A 19,961-nucleotide genomic window follows, 5' to 3' on the forward strand; every position below is an offset into this window, starting at 1 on the left:
CCACTGTAAATGCGGGAAAGAGAAAAAAAAATGGAGATCTTCATTGTTCCTGCAGAGATCCATCCCCTGCCCCTCCCCCCACCCCGCTGTACACTCAAACTGCGTATTAACATTAATTTTCATCATTACTGAGAAAAAATCCAGTTATGATTTTGGTGCACGAACAGTTATCGAACATAACCTCGAACAGCCGAATTTTTCTCAAATTGTTCGTGTTCGCCGAACGGCTCGAACACCGCCCAAAACAGCTCGAATTTGAGATTGGCGAACAGTTCGAGTAGAACAACGCTCATCTCTAATCAAGACATGAATAGGGGAGGGGAGGAGGTCTTACATTACTATTGGTCATCAAAACCTTAAAGCGCTCCAATTCTCCCTTCGTGATGACGTGGTTGCTGTCTGATTTTTAAGATGACCTTTTCCTATTAATTTGATCTACAATAGTGGAAGTCTTTGAGTTCTGGGATGGAGCTAATCATCGTTGTTTCCACTCTTCTGATAGCGCCATCAGCCATTGGGCTTCCATACCCCAAGTCAGCAGAGTAGACGTCTGTACCTTTTACAAGTTTTCCATCGTGACTTTTGCCAATACTAGGTTGGACAGTATGCTGTAAATCGCCGTTGGATAGCGTATGGTAATCTTCTGCTATTGCTAACTCTCTGGGACTGCTGTAGGATGTCCCACTGTACTGTTTTCCCCACTGGAAAAAAAAAACATTTTTGTACTTGCTGTAATATCCATTTCTCGTCGATTACGTTGGGGTACACAGATCCCACCCTATTGTGTATTTCTTTCCCTGGGTCAGTTTGGATTGCCTTTGGCCATTGCTCTCGTCCTGGGATTCATGTCATGTTGGTTCCTGGTTTACTTGTTACAAAAGGTGTTTTGTTTTTATTTTATTATTTTTTGTTCCTACTGCTTTTGACACCACATTGAGTTGACTAGTCTCTGAGGAGACTGTGTAGCCCACCAGGCAGAGATGACACCTTTTTTTTCTACTTCGTGTCACCACCTAGTGGCTGGGCCAATAACCATAGTGCTAGGTCCCCCAATGTATTCAACGAGAAAGGGATTTGCCGAAAGTAGAAAATCCAATTTTTATTGTCTGTAAATCAGCTGAGAATAGTGTATTCTGCTAGTGCTCATGTGCGCTAATACATTGGTCAGTATGCAGTCTGTTTGGGAACATTGTATGTTCTCCCCTTGTTTGCGTGGGTTTCCTCCGGGTTCTCCGGTTTCCTCCCACACTGCAAAGACATACTGATAGGGAATGAAGATTGTGAGCCACAGTGGGAACACTGATGTCTGTAAAGCGCTATGGGATTAATGGCGCTGTATAAGCTAGTAAATCAAATATACGGAGCCTCACTGTTTGGCAATTAAATGCACACTCCTGCCAACCTAGCCTTAACCCCACAGGGATACATAACATACCATGTTGCACAACAGTTGGAAGAAAGTTGGCTGGAACAGGTCATTGCGACTCATTGGGAATAACTTCTTGTAGCGTGGATGCTGTATCTATATCTGTATTTATTAGTGTTGAGCGAGTATGCTCGGGCCGAGCTCCGAGTATTTATAGCTGCTCGGTGATAAGGTTAAATCGCTCCTGTGTGCATGATTTGCAACTGTTTGACAGCTTTATTACATGTGAGGAATGTGTAAGAAATAGACATTCCTCCCATGTAATGAAACTGTCAAACAGTCGCAAATCATGCACACGGGAGCGATTTAACCATATCACCGAGCAGCTATAAATACTCGGAGCTCGGCCCGAGCATACTCGGCGAAAGGGTTAATAGAACATACTCGCTCAACACTAGTATTTATGTAACCTTTTTAATACAAATTAATGAAATCGTCCATTATGGAACCATTGTATCTTGTGAATGGTTTTGTGTATGATCCATCCTGCCTTATAGAGTAAAACTATGAGGGGGTCTGTTGCAAAATGATTTCTGTTTATTTTTATTTGTGGTTTCAAAGCTATACTTCATTTACTACTATACAGTGCCTCCTTTAGATATAATGCATCCAGTTTTGTGAGACTACAGAGAACATAGTAAGGGTAATCTAGTTATAGGGTTTCCTCTTTCTCTGGATGCCTGATTAGATGTTGCTGAAGATGAAAGGGAATCTGTCACCAGGTTTTTCTATCCCATCTAAGAGCAGCTTGATGTAGAGGCAGAGATCCTGATAACATGAGCCTTAAATTTAACATTGAATTTTTTTGCTTTGCTCAGTAAACCAAAACCGTCACGAAGAATCAATCCTACACCAATCAATGACGTGCATAACAAGTCACAGCTTTGTTTTACCTCCACTCCGATCACCTCATCCAATATGGGGCACAGTCGCGCAGGAATGGACGTGTTTACCAGCGTTCAGGAAGGTGTCTGCACCCCTTATACGGGAAGTTTATGTGAAGAGCGGGAGATACTGCGCAAAGAAAGGTAGCGACACTGTATGATTTACATAAAGGATTTGCTTAAACGAAGAGCTTGGTCTGTCAATGATTCTTATAGGAAACTGTTACTGAATATGGAGTATCAAGACCAGGCAACAAGTTGTAGAGCGGGGGAGCTGAGCAAATTGTTATATAGTTTTTTTTTAAAAAAGTCAATATAACTTGTATTTCATTATAATTAGTATCATTGGGATAGACTGTTAATGTATGATTGTGGGGGTCTGACTTCTGGACTTGGGAGTCCTGTGGGCTGCAGTGATGATCTTAGTATGTGGAAGTCTTCCGCCCACTGGACTCCTGAGCACAGGGATAGGAGGCATTTTCAAGCTTTAAATATAGTTTTACAATCTTAACTAATTTTTTTCCTCATTTTAATATCCTAGGCGCAAACTATTGCAGCAAACGTCATCTCCAGTTGTATTAGATCCTATCACTCCTACCAAACAGAGTTACAGCAGGAACCTAAGTATTTCTGTGGATATTGTGTCGTCTGCCGATCCTGACAGAGTGTCCAGTAAAAACAATCTGAAAGTCATTGCTGAGCTTTATTCCGCTTGCATAACAGGTACTTTTCTCCCCATACCATTACTATGTGTCTTCTTACCCAGTTTCTGTGGTGTAAAGGTGTATTTCCATCACAGACCATTATGGCATATCCACAGAATATGCCAAGAATTTCTCATAGATGCAGGTCCTGTTGCACCTATGTTGAGACAGTTCGTTCCCCGATTCCTGATCTGCCAAGCGAGGAATTTAAAAAAAAATGGCCAAGGCGCCATTTATAACTCCCATAGCATAGAATTATAAAGAGGGGATAAACTACACCTCTTCCTTCACCAGCGAGCGTCTGAGTTGTCGGGCAGCAGTTATTGCTCTTTCGCTGCTGCCATAAAAATTTCCCTTGAAATATGAAGATTACTGCTGACGTAACAAACTTTCTGAAGTGCCAACGAACAACTGCCAATAGGGTACATGAAACATGGTTGTTTAATAGCCTGATTGCACAGACCGATCCTTAATCCGATCATTCTGGGTACAGAGACTGTCATTGTGCTCTGCAGCACATGTTCCGTTTAACTGGGACAATGTGCTGCCGAGAACAATGATTTTTATGTCTGCTTAAAATGATTGCACCTGATAAATGAGCGCTTTGCTTGGTTATCGGGCTATTGCCCACCCCCACCCTCGTGTTTAGGCAGTCTAATAGTCAGGAACAAGGGTTCATAGAAACACTTTTTCCCAAATTATCAACCTGTAAAAAAAAGCTGCATTAGTGATGCCACAGTTGGTAATGTTCCTGAGAGATGACGTTATTCATAATTAATATTTTCCCCCTTTATCACCTTTTTTTTTTCTCTTCTACAGAAAATTTGGTGCCTAATATATTTTTGGAGTTCTTTTTTATCCTGCAATTGCTCACATCCAGGGGACCATCTGGTATTGAGGACCCGAACTGTGCACTGGAGGTCACGCAAGGAATCAAAGGTAAATTACATTGACTACATTATAATCCGAGGAGTATATATAAGGATCCTGTAGGTGTTATATAGTTAAAGGGGGTTTCCGGGCTCTAGACAAATTTCTGCAGTCACTTTATGTACTCTGTTGTCATAATTTCACTTATGTTCTATTGAGCGAAGCGCAGGAAAATCTAGTTCCCAAGTGACCGCAACTATGAAAATAACATCCATGCAGTGTCTTTACAGCCCCCTCGTGCTAGGAATCCAGGGGAATCATGACAGTGTGATATTTGCACATTTCTATGATTCGGCAATCTGCAGTCATATACAGAGTGCTGAAATTTATCTAAATCCTGGAAAACCTTAGTCACTGTTTTTGATTCATTATTATCAGAGGCAATAGTTTGATTGAAGCTCCAATCCTTCAAAATAGAAATCTTGGCAAACCTGTTAGTCCAAATAACCTTAAATATAGAGTAGGTCACACTTTATATAGCATGATTGTAACACAGACTCAAGATTAGGATCCCAAGTCCAAAAAGTGTAAACAAGGATAACATTTAACCAATCAGAACGGATAAATAAAAAGGTGCTTCTTAACTAAAGAGGATGCGGAAGAATAAATATACTGATTGCTAAGATAATCTAGAAGGTACTTATTTGTATAAATCCAAGTAGATATTACAGAAAATATTATATATTAATATACTTCACAAAGCTTTGAGTATGTATTCATACATCAGCATAATTAGACAATCATAATAGAGTAATTTCATCAAGAATTCTATATAAAGTGCTATATTATCAGAGCCACAACTATTGTAAACAGTTAGATAGTGCAGAAAGACTTGGTCATTGTGTCCAGGAAATAGCCATACATTTAATATACAGGGTGGGCCATTTATATGGATACACCTAAATTAAATGGGAATGGTTGGTGATATCAACTTCCTGTTTGTGGCACATTAGTATATGGGAGGGGGAAAACGTTTCCAGATGGGTGGTGACCATGGCGGACATTTTGAAGTCGGCCATTTTGGATCCAACTTTTTTTTCAATGGGAAGAGGGTCATGTGACACATCAAACTGATTGAGAATTTCATAAGAAAAACAATGGTGTGCTTGGTTTTACCTTAAATTTATTCTTTCATGAGTTTTTTACAAGTTTATGACCACTTATAAAATGTGTTCAAAGTGCTGCCCATTGTGTTGGATTGTCAATGCAGCCCTCTCCTCCCACTCTTGACACACCGATAGCAACACTGCAGAAGAAATGCTAGCACAGGCTTCCAGTATCCGTCGTTTCAGATGTATATTGTTTTACTCAAGTGGAGGCACACCCCGTTAGATAACAGGCGAAATGTGTGTCGGGGTGAGGGATGCAGCTGGCATTTGTTTCCAATGCCTCCACTTGGATTTATACAAATAAGTACTTTATAGATTATCTTAGCCATCAATGTATTTATTCTCCTGCACCCTCTTTTGTTGTGAGGCTCCTTTTTATTTATCTATTCTGATTGGTTTTAATATAACATTAATAAAAGATGCTTTTAATTTTATCCTTGTTTACACTTTTTTGACTCTGGATCCTTATCTTGAGTCTGTGTTAATAATAGACATCTTGTAACATTATACTTCATTATAAGTAAATGTGAGATTGGGATAGAGATATAATACATTTTTTTTTTCTCCATCTAAATTTATTTCAAAATGATAAAATAGGGACAGCGCAGCGTCATTGTTACCTTCTACTTTCCTGTATGAGACTTGCAGCTTGCTATGGAAATACCGCCTAACAGAAGTGTCATTTTTTTGCAGATATTTATTTCTTTTTAATAGTATAAGAAAACAAAACAACCCCAACAGCCCATCCCATCCCCCTTCTCTTAATGATACATGTCAGGCCTTAATGCTATATGTACATAACTCTGCAATATATTTTCCCCTTATTTTTCAGATGCTGTGGAACAGAAGCACTTTCTGAGTGTTCACAATTGTGTGTATTTTGCTGTTCTGGTCCTGGACCTGCAGTTTAAGTATGATGCTTTATCTGTTATTTGGCTATAGTTACCTTGTATGTTACATGATGGGATACTGATTTAATTGACCTATACTAAGTAAGGCTCTGTTCATACTTTTTTTGCTGATACATTGGGATTTTCTTTATTTGATCAGACTAATAAATGCTATCTGCAGCATTTTTCTTGCTTTTAAAAAAATACCAAGAATGTGAAAGTTCCATATTAAGATCATAAAGGATGTTCAATACAGTGTCTGTGAAGCTGTCATGGTTGCATTTTAAAGGGAAGGTGCCATCAAAAAAAATTTTTTTTTCAACAATTGCGAAAACGTAAAGTATTAGTGTTTTGATTCGTTTTTCCAATATTATCATATTTTTTTTAATGGAGAAAAATAATTTAACGTTTTTGATATGTTCCACTTTGAAACACTAGGGGGAGCAGCTACTGAAATTTGGCATGAAAACCTTGTGTAGAGCTGGCATGCATTACCACTGCTGAAAATCTGGGCTGGATTTGCTCCATGTCTAATGTCTCCTCCTCCCCGCTCCCTTTCTGGGTGTTTACAAATGGATAAGAGACTATGAAGTTTAGGAATTAGGATCTCTCACAGTGAGGAGCCATTTTGTTGTAGACAGTGATACCAACACACAACTATACGCAGATCCTTATGCAGCAAGGTCTGATATTAGGCTATGTGCCCACTTTGCGTAACTTAAGCAGAAATTTCTGTGTAATTTCCGCATCCCCCTGCTGCGGGAAAGCGCAAGCCTAATTCACATGCGTTTTCCTGCAAAACACAAGCGCAAATCAAGGGTTTTTGCATGCATTTTAGCATGCACATTGTCAAGAGCTTTCCAAGCGATATTAGCATCACTTGGAAAAGTGCTTGACAGGTTGGTCACACTGCATAGTGCTTGACAAGTGTGACCAACTTTTTACTATTGATGCTGCATATGCAGCATCAATAGTAAAAGATAGAATGTAAAAAATAATAAGTCTCCTCACCGCTACTCCCCAGCAGCTTTGTTCCCATAGATACAGAGCTGCAGGACCTGTGAGGACCTCACTGTCACATGACCGCAACGTCATCGCAGGCCGTTGTTGCAATGCATCTCTGGGTTCGGAGGCAGTGGCGGTGAGGAGATCGTGGGCCCACAGAGGGTAAGTATATCGATATTTATTTTAATTTTTTTTTTTACAACAGGTTTTATGGTACCTGGGCCTGGAGGAGAGTCTCCTTTCCTCCAGACCTGGGTACCATACACATATTGAAGCGCACAATATACACATGGTGGGAATGGACATACGCATAAGGCGGCGATTACGCTGCGTAACCGCAAAATTAATGGACATGCTGCGTGTTTTTACGCAGCGATAACACACTGCGTAAAAATACGCAGCATGTGCACATGACTTGCGTTCTCACATGGGGGGCGTATATACTAGCGTTTTTCAAGTGTTTGCGCTGCGTAATTTACGCTTAAAAAAGCTCTTAAACGCTATGTGGGTACACAGCCGTAGACACATAGTGATACCAACACACAACTACATGCAGATGCTTATGCAGCAAGGTCTGATATTAGAGCGTCAGCTCTGCGGCCCAGGCCTGGATATACAGGAGTATATAGTACAGAGCGGTCACTGAGGTCTGATATTAGAGCGTCAGCTCTCCGGCCCAGGCCTGGACGGAATTTTGTCCTTGTGTTCTTACTATTTAATTTGTATATAATGTATTTAAATGTTTCAGTTTTATTTAGTAATTTGTATTTTCATTATAAATGCAAATATAAAGGGTCGCCGGTCATGTGACCTCTCATGTTATGGATTAGGTACCAGTGATAAGTAACAGTAGAATAGTGACTGCAGCTCTGGAGGTGACTGGAGGATAAGACGTGCTGTCTTATTCTTCAGTCACCTCCAGAGCAGAATTCACTATTCTGTTACATGGCGACACAGAATAGTGAGCGCAGCTCTGGAGGTGACTGGAGGATAAGACCAGATGTAACCGCAGAATAGGGAGTTCAGCTCTGGAGGTGACTGGACATCACGTCTTATCCTCCAGAGCTGCACTCACTATTCTGCTGTTAGATTGTGTCTTATCTTCTAGTCACCTCCAGAGCTGCGGACACTATTCTGTGTCATCATGTAACAGAATAGTGACCACAGCTCTGGAGGATAAGACCAGATGTAACAGCAGAATAGTGACCGCAGCTCTGGCGGATAAAACCAGATGTAACAGCGGAATAGTGACCGCAGCTCTGGAGGATAAAACCAGATTTAACAGCAGAATAGTGACCACAGCTCTGGAGGTGACTGGAGGATAAGACCAGATGTAACAGCAGAATAGTGAGTGCAGTTCTGGAGGTGACTGGAGGATAAGACCAGATGTAACAGCAGAATAGTGAGCGCAGCTCTGGAGGTGACTGGACCACGTCTTATCCTCCAGAGCTGCACTCACTATTCTGCTGTTAGATTGTGTCTTATCCTCCAGAGCTGCGGTCACTATTCTGTGTCATCATGTAACAGAATAGTGAATGCTGCTCTGGAGGTGACTGCAGAATAAGACATCACGTCTTATCCTCCAGAGCTGCACTCACTATTCTGTTGTTACATTGCATCTTATCCTCTAGTCACCTCCAGAGCTGCGGTCACTATTCTGTGTCATCATGTAACAGAATAGTGAGTGCAGCTCTGGAGGTGACTGGAGAATAAGACGTGCTGTTTTATTCTCCAGTCACCTCCAGAGCAGCATTCATTATTCCGTTACATGATGACACAGAATAGTGACCGCATGCTCTGGAGGTGTCTGTCTTTGTACCCCAGCGTCTGTCTGTCTCTTGTGCCCCTCTCTCCCCTCCCCCCACCCATCTCCACAGCTCAATCATACAGCCGCTCAGCTCTCACACAACCTATCTCCTGCTTGGAGTCTGCAGCATGAGCACAAGGCAGCTTCCTGGTGGAGGAGAAGGCCCCGCCCACTGCTGTGACATCATCCAGGAGGAAACTGGAGCTTGCAGCATAGCTGTGGACTTCAGGAAGATGGCGCCGATCTCCTCCCATAGGTGTGGCCTGGACAGCCCAGTGGGCGTGCCCAGGTCACAGCTAAAGCTGTTTCAATGCAGCATATGCAGTCAGAGGCCGACTGCAGAGTCCTATGTACAGGGGCTGCCGTATTTGAGGTGTGTAACTGCTGTTACACACCAGCAAATGCAAATGGCAGCCCCCAGCTGTTGACTAAAATAATAATAAAAAAACGGTTCAAACAGTGAATTTAATTTTGTATTAAAAATAACTGTTTATATAATCAATAATTATTAATACTAAAAAAAAAACTGCGGCACCTTCCCTTTAAGCAAAAGCTACAGCAATAATGCGAATAAAGCCTAAGATTGTTATGGGTTCTGTACATCTAGTTAACAATGTAAGTCTGTCTGAAACGTTGAGTCTGATACAGAAACACCCTTATCAGACAGTTATTTCTGATGAAGGCTTCTCCAGGTAATGTTTTTGCACTAAGGACATGAAATTCCCATAATGGATATATACTCTGGACTTCATGTAAATTAAATTTTTCTAAGCTATTAGGTGGAAAATTGCACTTTACTATTGGAGTTTTTTTGATTTATTAGGCATGTTTTATACTCAGGAATCTCAGACCTACATGACCCAGAAAGACTGTAGAAAGTAAACCTGTAAGCACATCATGGTAACAGTTGTGTCTGTGCTTCTACAGCGTTATTTCCCTCTTGGATAAAAGTACATTGAAGCTCCTAGCAGAGAATGAACGTATTGGGGCATTTTCTCCTACCTTTCAAGAGCGGCTCCTAGAAGTACACAGAACAAGTAAAGGCAAGGTAAAGGAAAAATTAAACTACATTTAAATCTAAACTCGGCAGATAGCTGTCTTTTTATTTAAATACTTTACATTTACATGTACACAATGCCACAGACCGTGACAGAAGGTCTAGCCAACTTTTCATGATGCAGATTGACTGCAAACTTGCTCCCCCTTTTCCCCTCCTGCATTGTACAACACCACATAGAAATGTGTACTATTTCTTTCTCCAGGTATCCCTTCTGTTTCCATCAACTCTGCATTCAGTGTCTTTCCAGCCAGAAACTGATAACCGTTCTAATTTTCCAAGTGATCGGTCATTTCATATCTTTAAGAAGCAGAGGTAATTACTTTTTTTTCATGCTTTTTAAAAAACCTGTGATTTTGTTGCTTTACCTGCCACTGAGCTTTCTTTCCTTTTTTTTTTTTTTTGTGAGTGATTTATCTTCGCTGTGTGTTGCCAAAAACTCTAGAAGCAGTGCTATGTTTTTTTTGTCTCTTTGCTATTAATAATTGATCCATTTATATTTCAGGGATATTTTCTATGAGCTCCTACGGGAGTGGGAAGATTGCCATGAAAAGACAGACTGGGACTTTGAGCGTGGTCTGGGCCATAAGATAAGGTATAATACTATGATAACCAGTTTGTGTTAATAAAGTGGTCAGGTCTTATCTAAGGTTTGAGCAATTTTGTCTTTGTCTAGCATATCACACAATGGGCTCAAATACAAGTAATAGATGGCATCTTATCTACCTGTTAAAGATTGTCGAAAGAAATATGATGGCAAGTGACTAATAATGGTTGTTTTTTGTTAAGCACATACTATACATGCTATGCTCATTGATGGTGCTACATGGGGACTTTGGTTGTGACACAGTGGGCCCTGCCAAAGAGTGCTGTGTGCCGCTGCTACACTGCAGCATATTTATGTAGCTTCATGTGTTTGCGTCCAGCAAGTCACAAAAAGTTGGAACCAGTTTGATTTTTTTATTTCTACTTGCTTGTCGCGATGCCTTGTCGCAATGCAGAGCCATTCACTTTCATTATGCTGCAAAATTGCAGTGGTATAAGCGATTTTTTTTTTTTTTTTTTTTGCTGCATGACCTGTTTCAAGGCCAAGTTCACCTTTTTTCTGGAATGTCACACTGTTATACCCTATATTTAAAGGTTTACCTTTTATTTTTTAACTGAACGGCATGTATTATAGGCATTAAAATTCTTCTTATAGGAGTGTGTTAAAAGTTTAGCATCCTCTACTTATCATAGTATATAGACTGCAGAATGAGAAGAAAGGGTTGTCCGGGGAAAGCAGGTTATTACTGTCAGGTGATAACTTGGGGATCAGTGGTGGTCCGACCGCTGGGGCCCACACTGATCCGCATCTGACCTGCTGCTTCATTTTTTTAGAGATAAAAATTCCCCGTTCTGCCAATTGGTGCAGATGCCAACAGTCAGACCCCCCTATCAATCAGTGAACTATCACCAATCCTGCAGATAGGCGAAAACTTATTTTTACTGGACAAACTCTTCAAATACATCATAGATCTGTTCTGACAGGTCTGTAGCTCTCATTTCTCTTCTCCTGAATAATAATCTAAACTGATATATGACCAAATCAAGGTCCCCAATTGTCAAAGCAGCGTCATTTCTAATGTCATGGCGCTCTGTAGTGATATGTAGTAATGGTCAATGATGGGAATACTCTACAGATTTTAAAATTGCAGTAGAAACATATAAAATATATTATGTCCTAAGTTTACTGTTTTTCATAACTTTTTTTTTTCCCCCTTTCCATTTTTGATAATCTGCTGCTAAAACCTTGACTTTTTTGTCCCATCAGGGCTATGATGGCTAATCTCTCTGAAGCCTGGAATCACAGTCACTTTGCAAGACTCTTTCAGAGGCAACTTGTTCAGGTAAAGTTTCTGCATCTTTTGACTTTTGCAATGCTCCTCCATGTGAATAGTGACTTGTCTGTTGCCCCTTTAACAATCACCAGGACAGTAGCTAAAAATATTTCAATGCTGTTTGTATATTAGTCACATACTGCCTTATAGGGAACTTTTCATTTTAGGAAACTTGTCAGAATAAGCTGCTTTATGTACACCTGAAGAAAAGCACTATTTTGCCTTTACACAGTTTTCCCCTCTGCATGCACGGTCTATAATTTACTGTTCCCTCTGCTTTACCAAGCGGAGACCAGCTGCAGTGTCTCCCATACACAGCAAGAAAGACAAGTGAGGGATTAACTGTGTCTATTTAGCCCCTGTTCACAAGCAGCAGCTGCATGGAGGACCATGTGCAGCAGAAGCTTTGACTCCAGCTTTGGGGTGAGGGAAAACACTCACTTGCTTTGCTTCTCCTTTCTCCCTTGTCCAAAGACTCCAGTAGGCTGCTATAATTTGGACACAGAATTGAGTCTCTCTAGTCTTGAAGATTTTAGCTGTATGTTAGTCAAAATAATGAATTCAGGAGGCAGAAGGGAGTAGAAATGATTCCTACGTGGAAAAAGAAGCAGATTTCTCAGATAAAATGTGTTAAGTATTTATGTATGGCTGTACTTTTTATGAAGTTTTTTTGGAAGGACAATTACCATTTAAGTCAAGTGACCTATTTAAAGGGGTTGTCCGGGCTGGTGAAAAAAGTCTGCAGACTGGCGAATTGTGGCAGCGTGCGCTGAGCGCTCTCACGATTCGCTAGTTTTGCCCACATTTTTACATATGGAAATAGTGGTATTGCTGTACATAGGCTTTCTTCAATAAAAATTATATCTTTTGAGATTTGATGTGCCAATCATGAGACGTCTACTGTAAAAGCCAAAAAACAATATGGAGCGTGTCAATACTCTGGGGGAAGGGGGGGAGTGATTGACGTGCTCGCAGTGCATTTCCGGCCTTGCTTATGATTTCTACACTAGGTGATTGGCGCATCAGATCTTGCCAAAAGGGTATTACTTTAGGGGATAAAGGCGCCTGTATAGCCATAAGGCTACTTCCATACGTAAAACCATTTTCACAGGTTCCCATTAAGTTTGTTAAATGCTTAAGACGTCCATTAAAGTTATCTTTTGTTTAATTCTATTCAGATGTGTAAGGGACCCACTGGAGGAATGGGCGGTGTGGGCAGCGGAGACAATCCAGACCAAGATGTGCTCAACATGCTTGGGTCAGATAACCTTAACAGGCTGAAGCGTCTACAGGAGAGATTTGTGACTCCTCAGAGTGTTAGTGGCCCTTGTCCTCCTCCTTCTTTTCCTGGGTACCAGGAGTTTTTCAGAGACTTCATTCTTAGTGCTGGAAGGTGAGTATTGCTGGAAGTTTCATTCTAAGGAATGTGTAACCTTTTCAGCTATTGCTAAGCGAACAACTATGATGAAGAAAAATTGCAATTGGGGGAAAAAAAATTTTTTCTATCTCTTCAATAAAAAAAAATAAATGTACAAAATGCATCTTCTGATGTGATTTGTTAAGATACCTAGAAAATAGAAATTCCTGTAATTATTTATTTAAATTAATGTCCATTTACTTGTTGTCTGTTTCTTGAAGAACCATGTTTTCAAGGTTCTCCTTCTCCCATTGAATAGGCTTATCTCCTTATAGAGACTGTGTGGCGATTCATCAAGACTGGCGAAGCACACGCTCGTGTTAGGACAGTTTTGATGGAGTAAAAGATATGCCGACTTAATTAAGAGGAGCAAGCCTCTGAATGAATTCGGCGTCTCTTCTGAGTTGCAGGCGCTACGCCGGAAATGCTTCTCCAGTCAGGGACTGGAGTAGCATTTCTGGTGTTAAAAAAAAAAAAAAAAAAAAGACTCTCTTCATGAATTGGGTGGCTGTAGCCAGGTCCTGTCACTCCCCAGCTTTGCACATTTTGGCGCAGCTGATCCAAAGTGGAATGAAAATGCCAAAAGTTGCAACGCAACATTTTTCATAACTCTTTGCACTAAATTTTTGTGACTTTTTAAAGCTTTTACACGACTTATGTTGCTAAAAAGCTATGATGATTCAGCCCCTTTATCACAAAGCAATGCTGCATGAGAAAAAAATATGTATATATAAAGTAGCTCACTGTTAAAACACTGAAATGTAAGATAACAGCAAATTATCCAAACTCTACCATAAATATGCACACATGACTGAACCTGTATATTTCAGTGCAAACAGAGGAAAAGACTGATTTTAAAATTCCTGGTCGGTTTAATGTCAAATGTCACTCTTCTGACCAGTATTTCTTTTTGCTGATGCAGCTTCCAATTTAATCAGCACCTAATGGATATTTTATGCCAAGAAATACAAGAGCTGGATGCCATTTCCATCGTGGTACATGAGGCAACCGATGTGGAGTCGGATATGGAAGAGCAGGTAACAATTCCTCTATGCTTCATCTTTTTTTTCCCAGAGGAACTGTGACTGAAAGCAGAATTTAACTGGTTAAACAGCAGTGATTGGAGGTAACGCCAGTCGCTGCTATTCCCGACAGATCCTGGCTGTACAACACAGCCAACTTTGCTGTGTGTGGAGCCGGACTCCGCTCCTGATCCCCTCCACACTTTGTGGATCCCAGTGCTTGTGGATCCCAGGGGTTAAAGGCCCCCATGCAGATGGGACTAAAGTAGTTTCTCTCTTCCTGTCTCTTGCTCTGTCTTTCACAGTCTCTTATTCTGTCTTTCACAGTCTCTTATTTGCTCAAGGTGCCCTCCCAAAGGCAAAGGGAGAGATGGAACAAAAAAAAGAGAAAATTAGTCTAATATCCCAGTGCAGCTGCCTAAGGAAGGATTATTTTTTTTCTTTTTTATGCTAATATATAGTTTTAAGTTGCATTTAGGTAAAACCAGTCTTGTTTTATTTTATTGTATATCTGATATCAAAAAGGTAAGCTTGGTCACAGGAAGAATTCTTAATATTGTAGTCTATTTAGTACAGTTCATTAACATCTGGTTATTTTATAACTTCTTTTAGGATGATAAAGTACGGTTTGCTTCAATTCTGCTGACGCTTCGGCTTTTGGCAAAGTTTCTCGGATTTGTGACCTTCTTACCCTACAGAACCAGAGAGTCCCTTTCTCGTGAATTACAGGAATCTGCAGTTTCCTTGCGGAATCAGGTAATATAGGTGAAGACTGGATCTCTTGTTGTGATCTAGTTTCTTAGGGCAACACTGACAATTTACAGTCATCGGCACATAATTATTACTATTGTCTTGGTTAGAAAACTAGATTATGCACGATTGGAAATAAAGAATTCTCACAGTGGCGCTGTCATTAATAATGATGTGACCAAATCGCTTAAAAAGAATGTTTAATTAAATACAGTAAGTGGTTAAAAGTGTTGTATAAAAAGAAATGCTAATTCACTTCTAACCACTTAACCTTATGTTCAACCAGTCCTACCAGTGAGAGCGTTTTGTTTTTATTTCTTATATGAATAGACCAGTCAGACAGAAAATGTGCCAAATTTATCAGGTGTCACTTTTTGCTGCATTTCCCTAGACATACCAGACAGTTTTTTTTTTTACTTGTCACCTCTTGGGTAATTTATTTTACTGAAACTTTTTTTTACCAAGATTTTTGGCCATGGTGCTTTTCTAGATGCTGTCTAGTGAATAAATTTGGGTCACCGTATGTACACTTATTTATTTATATTTTTTGCAGATAGTGAGCCAGAATATGCTGCCGTTTAGCTTGATGAATTTCCCTGATATATTTTTATTGAATGAAGGGACATTACCTTTGTTGTACCACCTTTTTTTCCTCCGCCCTCCAACCCCCCCCACCTTTTAAAAGTTTTCCCTAATGTACCATTTGATTTTTATGTTGACAGCTTGACCTTGTTTTGCCCCCTCTCCAGACCCTGCCAATATTGGATGTGTTGCAGTTGCTCCGGCGCTCCATCCAGGACCATCGCACAGTCCTGACCGTTCCTTGGGCAGCAGAATATCTATCATTGGTAGATTGTGTGGCCCCATGCCTTGATTATTATAGAAAGGTGTTCTGCCTTTTACTCCATATATACAGGTAGGAATAACAGTAGTGTCACTTTGACCATAATAAACAATCTCTTTAAGGACTTGCTCACATTAATAATGTCGCCTAACAGCTGTCTGCACCAAAAACATTATAATTTTTCTATAGCAGAGCCATCAATTATGGGGCGTCACTACTAACTTGGGGTCCATGTCCTACTCATTAGATAATCTCGACATGACCAGCTGGCCATCTGATATGTCTGGGGTCTCTCGTCAGCCACAATGGCCTCTACAGTATAAACAATTAGGTGCCAAGTTCCCCTCTATTGGCCTACATCTTATAAATAGATGTCTTAGGCTATGTGCCCACGATGCAGATTTGAAGCAGAAATTTCCTGAGCATTTCTGCATCTCCCTGGCAGAAAAAAAAAACATGCGGATTTTACATGCGGTTTTTCAGCGTTTTTACATGCGGTTTTGCATGCATTTTTGCATCCTTTTTTTTTCAAACGTTTTTCCAAGCGATTTTGATCACTTGGAAAAGGGCTTGACAAGTTGGTCACTGGCATTGATTTATATTGTGTGACCAACTTAGAGGAAATTTCTACCATCAAATGCTGCATCTAAAGTAAAAAAAAATAAAAAACCCCTATATTCACCTCTCCCGCGGCCCCCGGTCTCCTCCCGGCCGCGTCCTCTCTCCTTGGCGTCCCGCGGTGTACTGGCAGGACCTGCGGTGACGTCATTTAGTCAGCTGATGGGCATGCGACCATCACCTGCCGCTGACATCAGCGGTCGCGTGACCATCAGCTGACTAAATGACATCACCGCAGGTCCTGCCAGTACACTGCGGGACGCCGAGGAGAGAGGATGTGGCCAGGGGGAGACCGGGGGCCGCCGGAGAGCTGACTATGAAATTTTTTTTTTTTTTTTTCTTTATAATTCTTTTTTAACTTGCAGGTACCATGGCACCCGGGTTGGAGGAGAGTCTCCTCTTCTCCAGACCCTAGAACCATCCGCGCATTGAACCGCATAACATCCGCATGTATGCATGCGGATCAATGCAAGTCAACGGGCGTGATTTCGCCACGAAATCGTGCCCAAATTGGTTGTGCTGCAGATTTTTGGGATACATCCCAGACCTCTTAAGTGATTTTAATGCATTTCCGCGGCTGAAATGCATTAAATCCGCATCGTGGGCACTCAGCCTTACTGTGCCACGTGGTGATTCAACCACATGGTGGCAGTATATTGGTTACAAACCGGCACAGGCCATGCTAACACTCCGACTCCACTGCCCTGGATGTGTGATCAGATAGAGACATGGCTTACACTGTGTTCCAAATTATTATGCAAATAATATTTTCTCAGATTTTCCCAAATTACCTATATGAATTGCAGTCATTGTAATTTTCCAGTCAAATAACTATTAGAGTACAATTGAAAGGTTTTTGTACAAACTGCCTATGATAACAGTATATCTTTAAAAAAAATAAAAAACTCAAACTGCACTCAAAATGCATGTTCCAAATTATTATGCACAGCAGAGTTTTCAACCTTTTCATTTTAATAAAGAAAAAAAATGGTCATTTTTGAAATTATAAGCATTAGCAGGTTATTACAAACTGAAATCAAACAGTTTTCAACTCAAAACTTTATTCTAGGTGATGTTACATTTGCACATAGGACCGCTTGTTCGAAAGGAGCTTCTGAACTCTCTCGTCCATTGAATTTGTCAGGTTTTGGATGGTTTCTGCTTCAATTGTTTTGCATGAGGACAGAATACCCTCCCAGAGCTGTTGCTTAGATGTGAACTGCCTCCCGCCATCATAGACACTCCTTTTGATGATGCTCCAGAGGTTCTCAATGGGGTTGAGGTCAGGGGAGCATGGGGGCCACACCATAAGTTTGTCCCCTTTTATGCCCATAGCAGCCAGAGATGCAGATGTGTTATGTGCAGCATGAGACGGGGCATTATCATGCATGAAAATGATCTTGCTGCGGAATGAACGGTTCTTCTTCTTGAACCATGGAAGGAAGTGCTGTTTGAGAAACTCAACATACATTATGGAGTTCATCTTTACCCCTTCAGGGATCCTAAAAGGGCCGACAATCTCTCCCCATGATTCCAGCCCAAAATATTACTCCACCTCCTCCTTGCTAGCGCCGTAGCCGTGTTTGCATGGGGTGTCCCATCAACCAGCCATCCTCCACTCCATCCATCTGGACCATCGAGATCATTTCATGCATGATAATGCCCCGTCTCATGCTGCACATAACACATCTGCATCTCTGGCTGCTATGGGCATAAAAGGGGACAAACTTATGGTGTGGCCCCCATGCTCCCCTGACCTCAACCCCATTGAGAACCTCTGGAGCATCATCAAAAGGAGTGTCTATGATGGCAGGAGGCAGTTCACATCTAAGCAACAGCTCTGGGAGGGTATTCTGTCCTCATGCAAAACAATTGAAGTAGAAACCATACAAAACCTGACAAATTCAATGAATGAGAGAGTTCAGAAGCTCCTTTCGAACAAGCGGTCCTATGTGCAAATATAACATCACCTAGAATAAAGTTTTGAGTTGAAAACTGTTTGATTTCAGTTTGTAATAACCTGCTAATGCTTATAATTTCAAAAATGACCATTTTTTTGTTCTTTATTAAAATGAAAAGGTTGAAAACTCTGCTGTGCATAATAATTTGGAACATGCATTTTGAGTGCAGTTTGAGTTTTTTATTTTTTTATAAATATACTGTTATCATAGGCAGTTTGTACAAAAACCTTTCAATTGTACTCTAATAGTTATTTGACTGGAAAATTACAGTGACTGCAATTCATATAGGTAATTTGGGAAAATCTGAGAAAATATTATTTGCATAATAATTTGGAACACAGTGTAGTTCAAGGTCAGCCAGGAGAGAGGAGATTAGATTTCAGTTGCCCCCGCTGATGAATTGGAAGTCACAAATGCCAAAAAATTAACTAACCTCACTTCACTTGTGTTTTTTTTTTTTTGTTTTTTTACTAGTATAAGGAATTCCTTGAAAAGTAAAATTGATTGTTGTAGTTTGACTGTCAACTATGGTGTAATATCAGTTATTATAGAAGACTCAACATTCGTATAATGCTCAGTCTTTTTTTTTTTTTTTAATAATGAAAGCAGTTGTTCTGCTTATCTGATGGCCATCATATATAAGGCTGCAAGGTTGCATACTTGTGGATTTTCTGTAAGAACCTCAAGAATTGGAGCATTATAAGAAAGCGGGATTTTGTACTGTTCACAGCAATCCTCCCCAGGCAATAAGTTGTGAAGACGCACTAGGCGTCATAACCATATTCAGTAGTATTGTAGTCTAAGTGGTTGTGATGTTAGAGGCCACTTATTAATTTGTGTTTCCTTTTTGTTGTAAAGAAATAAATTGATCCTGACTGATGAGAAAGAGATGAATATCCTAAACAAGCTGCTGCTTCTTGCGGTTCTGGGCTGGCTATTTCAGGTACAATACTTATAACTGTACAAAATTGCCTTTTATACTAGCATAATAACCCTTCCTCACATAAGATTTACTGCTACATCCCAAGTCAGGTGTGGGTGTATGGAGCGGGCTCAGTAGCTATGCTAACTATGCTCCAATCAATCCAACGCCCATGAAGCCCATGGGTCAGCTTCATAGGAGATCAGTAATATTCCTTTATGCTGCTGCAATATTGTAGTATTGCAATACATAGAATAAGTGATTAAGTGGATGCAGGTTTAAGTCCCCATGGATCACAAAATAGAGCAAAAATTAAAATTACTATATAAAAAAAAAAGTTTAACTCACCCCATCTCCTTTGTCTCTTTTTCCAGTATAAAAATAAATTGAAAAAATATAATTTAGTATAAAAAGTATATTTAAATCGTATTTTACTTTAAATGTCCTAAAGAGGATACTCAAAATGCCAGAATTGTTTTTATTTGGTTGCCACTCTCCCCTGCCCCATCCACCTCCCCAAAAAATGCAAAAAAACCCCCAAACAATAAAAATGTTGTAATTGCCACAATGTCGTATGGATAAAAATGCCATTGATGCAAAAATCAAAGTTATGGGTCTCACTTTTTTTTTTTTTCAAACTTTTCAATTTTTATTGTATTTTTAAATCCCAGAAATCTAAAAAAAACAAAAAAACAAAACCTTTCAAGTTAACTTTTGCCTTATTTGCACTGACCT

At 40.2% G+C, this 19,961-nt stretch overlaps 1 protein-coding gene across 1 annotated transcript in view; it reads left to right on the forward strand.

Annotated features, from left to right (window-relative positions):
* The window catches only part of CDAN1 (codanin 1), a 72,743-nt gene that overhangs the window by 32,880 nt on the left and 19,902 nt on the right, over window positions 1–19,961 (forward strand). Inside the window, exons 3-15 of the mRNA XM_073638855.1 lie at window positions 2,245–2,454; window positions 2,852–3,033; window positions 3,834–3,953; window positions 5,886–5,964; window positions 9,683–9,803; window positions 10,018–10,127; window positions 10,318–10,407; window positions 11,626–11,701; window positions 12,871–13,085; window positions 14,032–14,146; window positions 14,744–14,887; window positions 15,631–15,797; window positions 19,163–19,247. Coding sequence (XP_073494956.1) covers window positions 2,245–2,454; window positions 2,852–3,033; window positions 3,834–3,953; window positions 5,886–5,964; window positions 9,683–9,803; window positions 10,018–10,127; window positions 10,318–10,407; window positions 11,626–11,701; window positions 12,871–13,085; window positions 14,032–14,146; window positions 14,744–14,887; window positions 15,631–15,797; window positions 19,163–19,247 — 1,714 coding nt within the window. The remainder of the gene's footprint in view (window positions 1–2,244; window positions 2,455–2,851; window positions 3,034–3,833; window positions 3,954–5,885; window positions 5,965–9,682; window positions 9,804–10,017; window positions 10,128–10,317; window positions 10,408–11,625; window positions 11,702–12,870; window positions 13,086–14,031; window positions 14,147–14,743; window positions 14,888–15,630; window positions 15,798–19,162; window positions 19,248–19,961) is intronic.

Source organism: Phyllobates terribilis, unplaced genomic scaffold, assembly GCF_046119375.1.
Source record: "Phyllobates terribilis strain yellow unplaced genomic scaffold, ASM4611937v1 Scaffold_7__3_contigs__length_470593459, whole genome shotgun sequence".
NCBI classification, from domain to species: Eukaryota; Metazoa; Chordata; class Amphibia; order Anura; family Dendrobatidae; genus Phyllobates; species Phyllobates terribilis.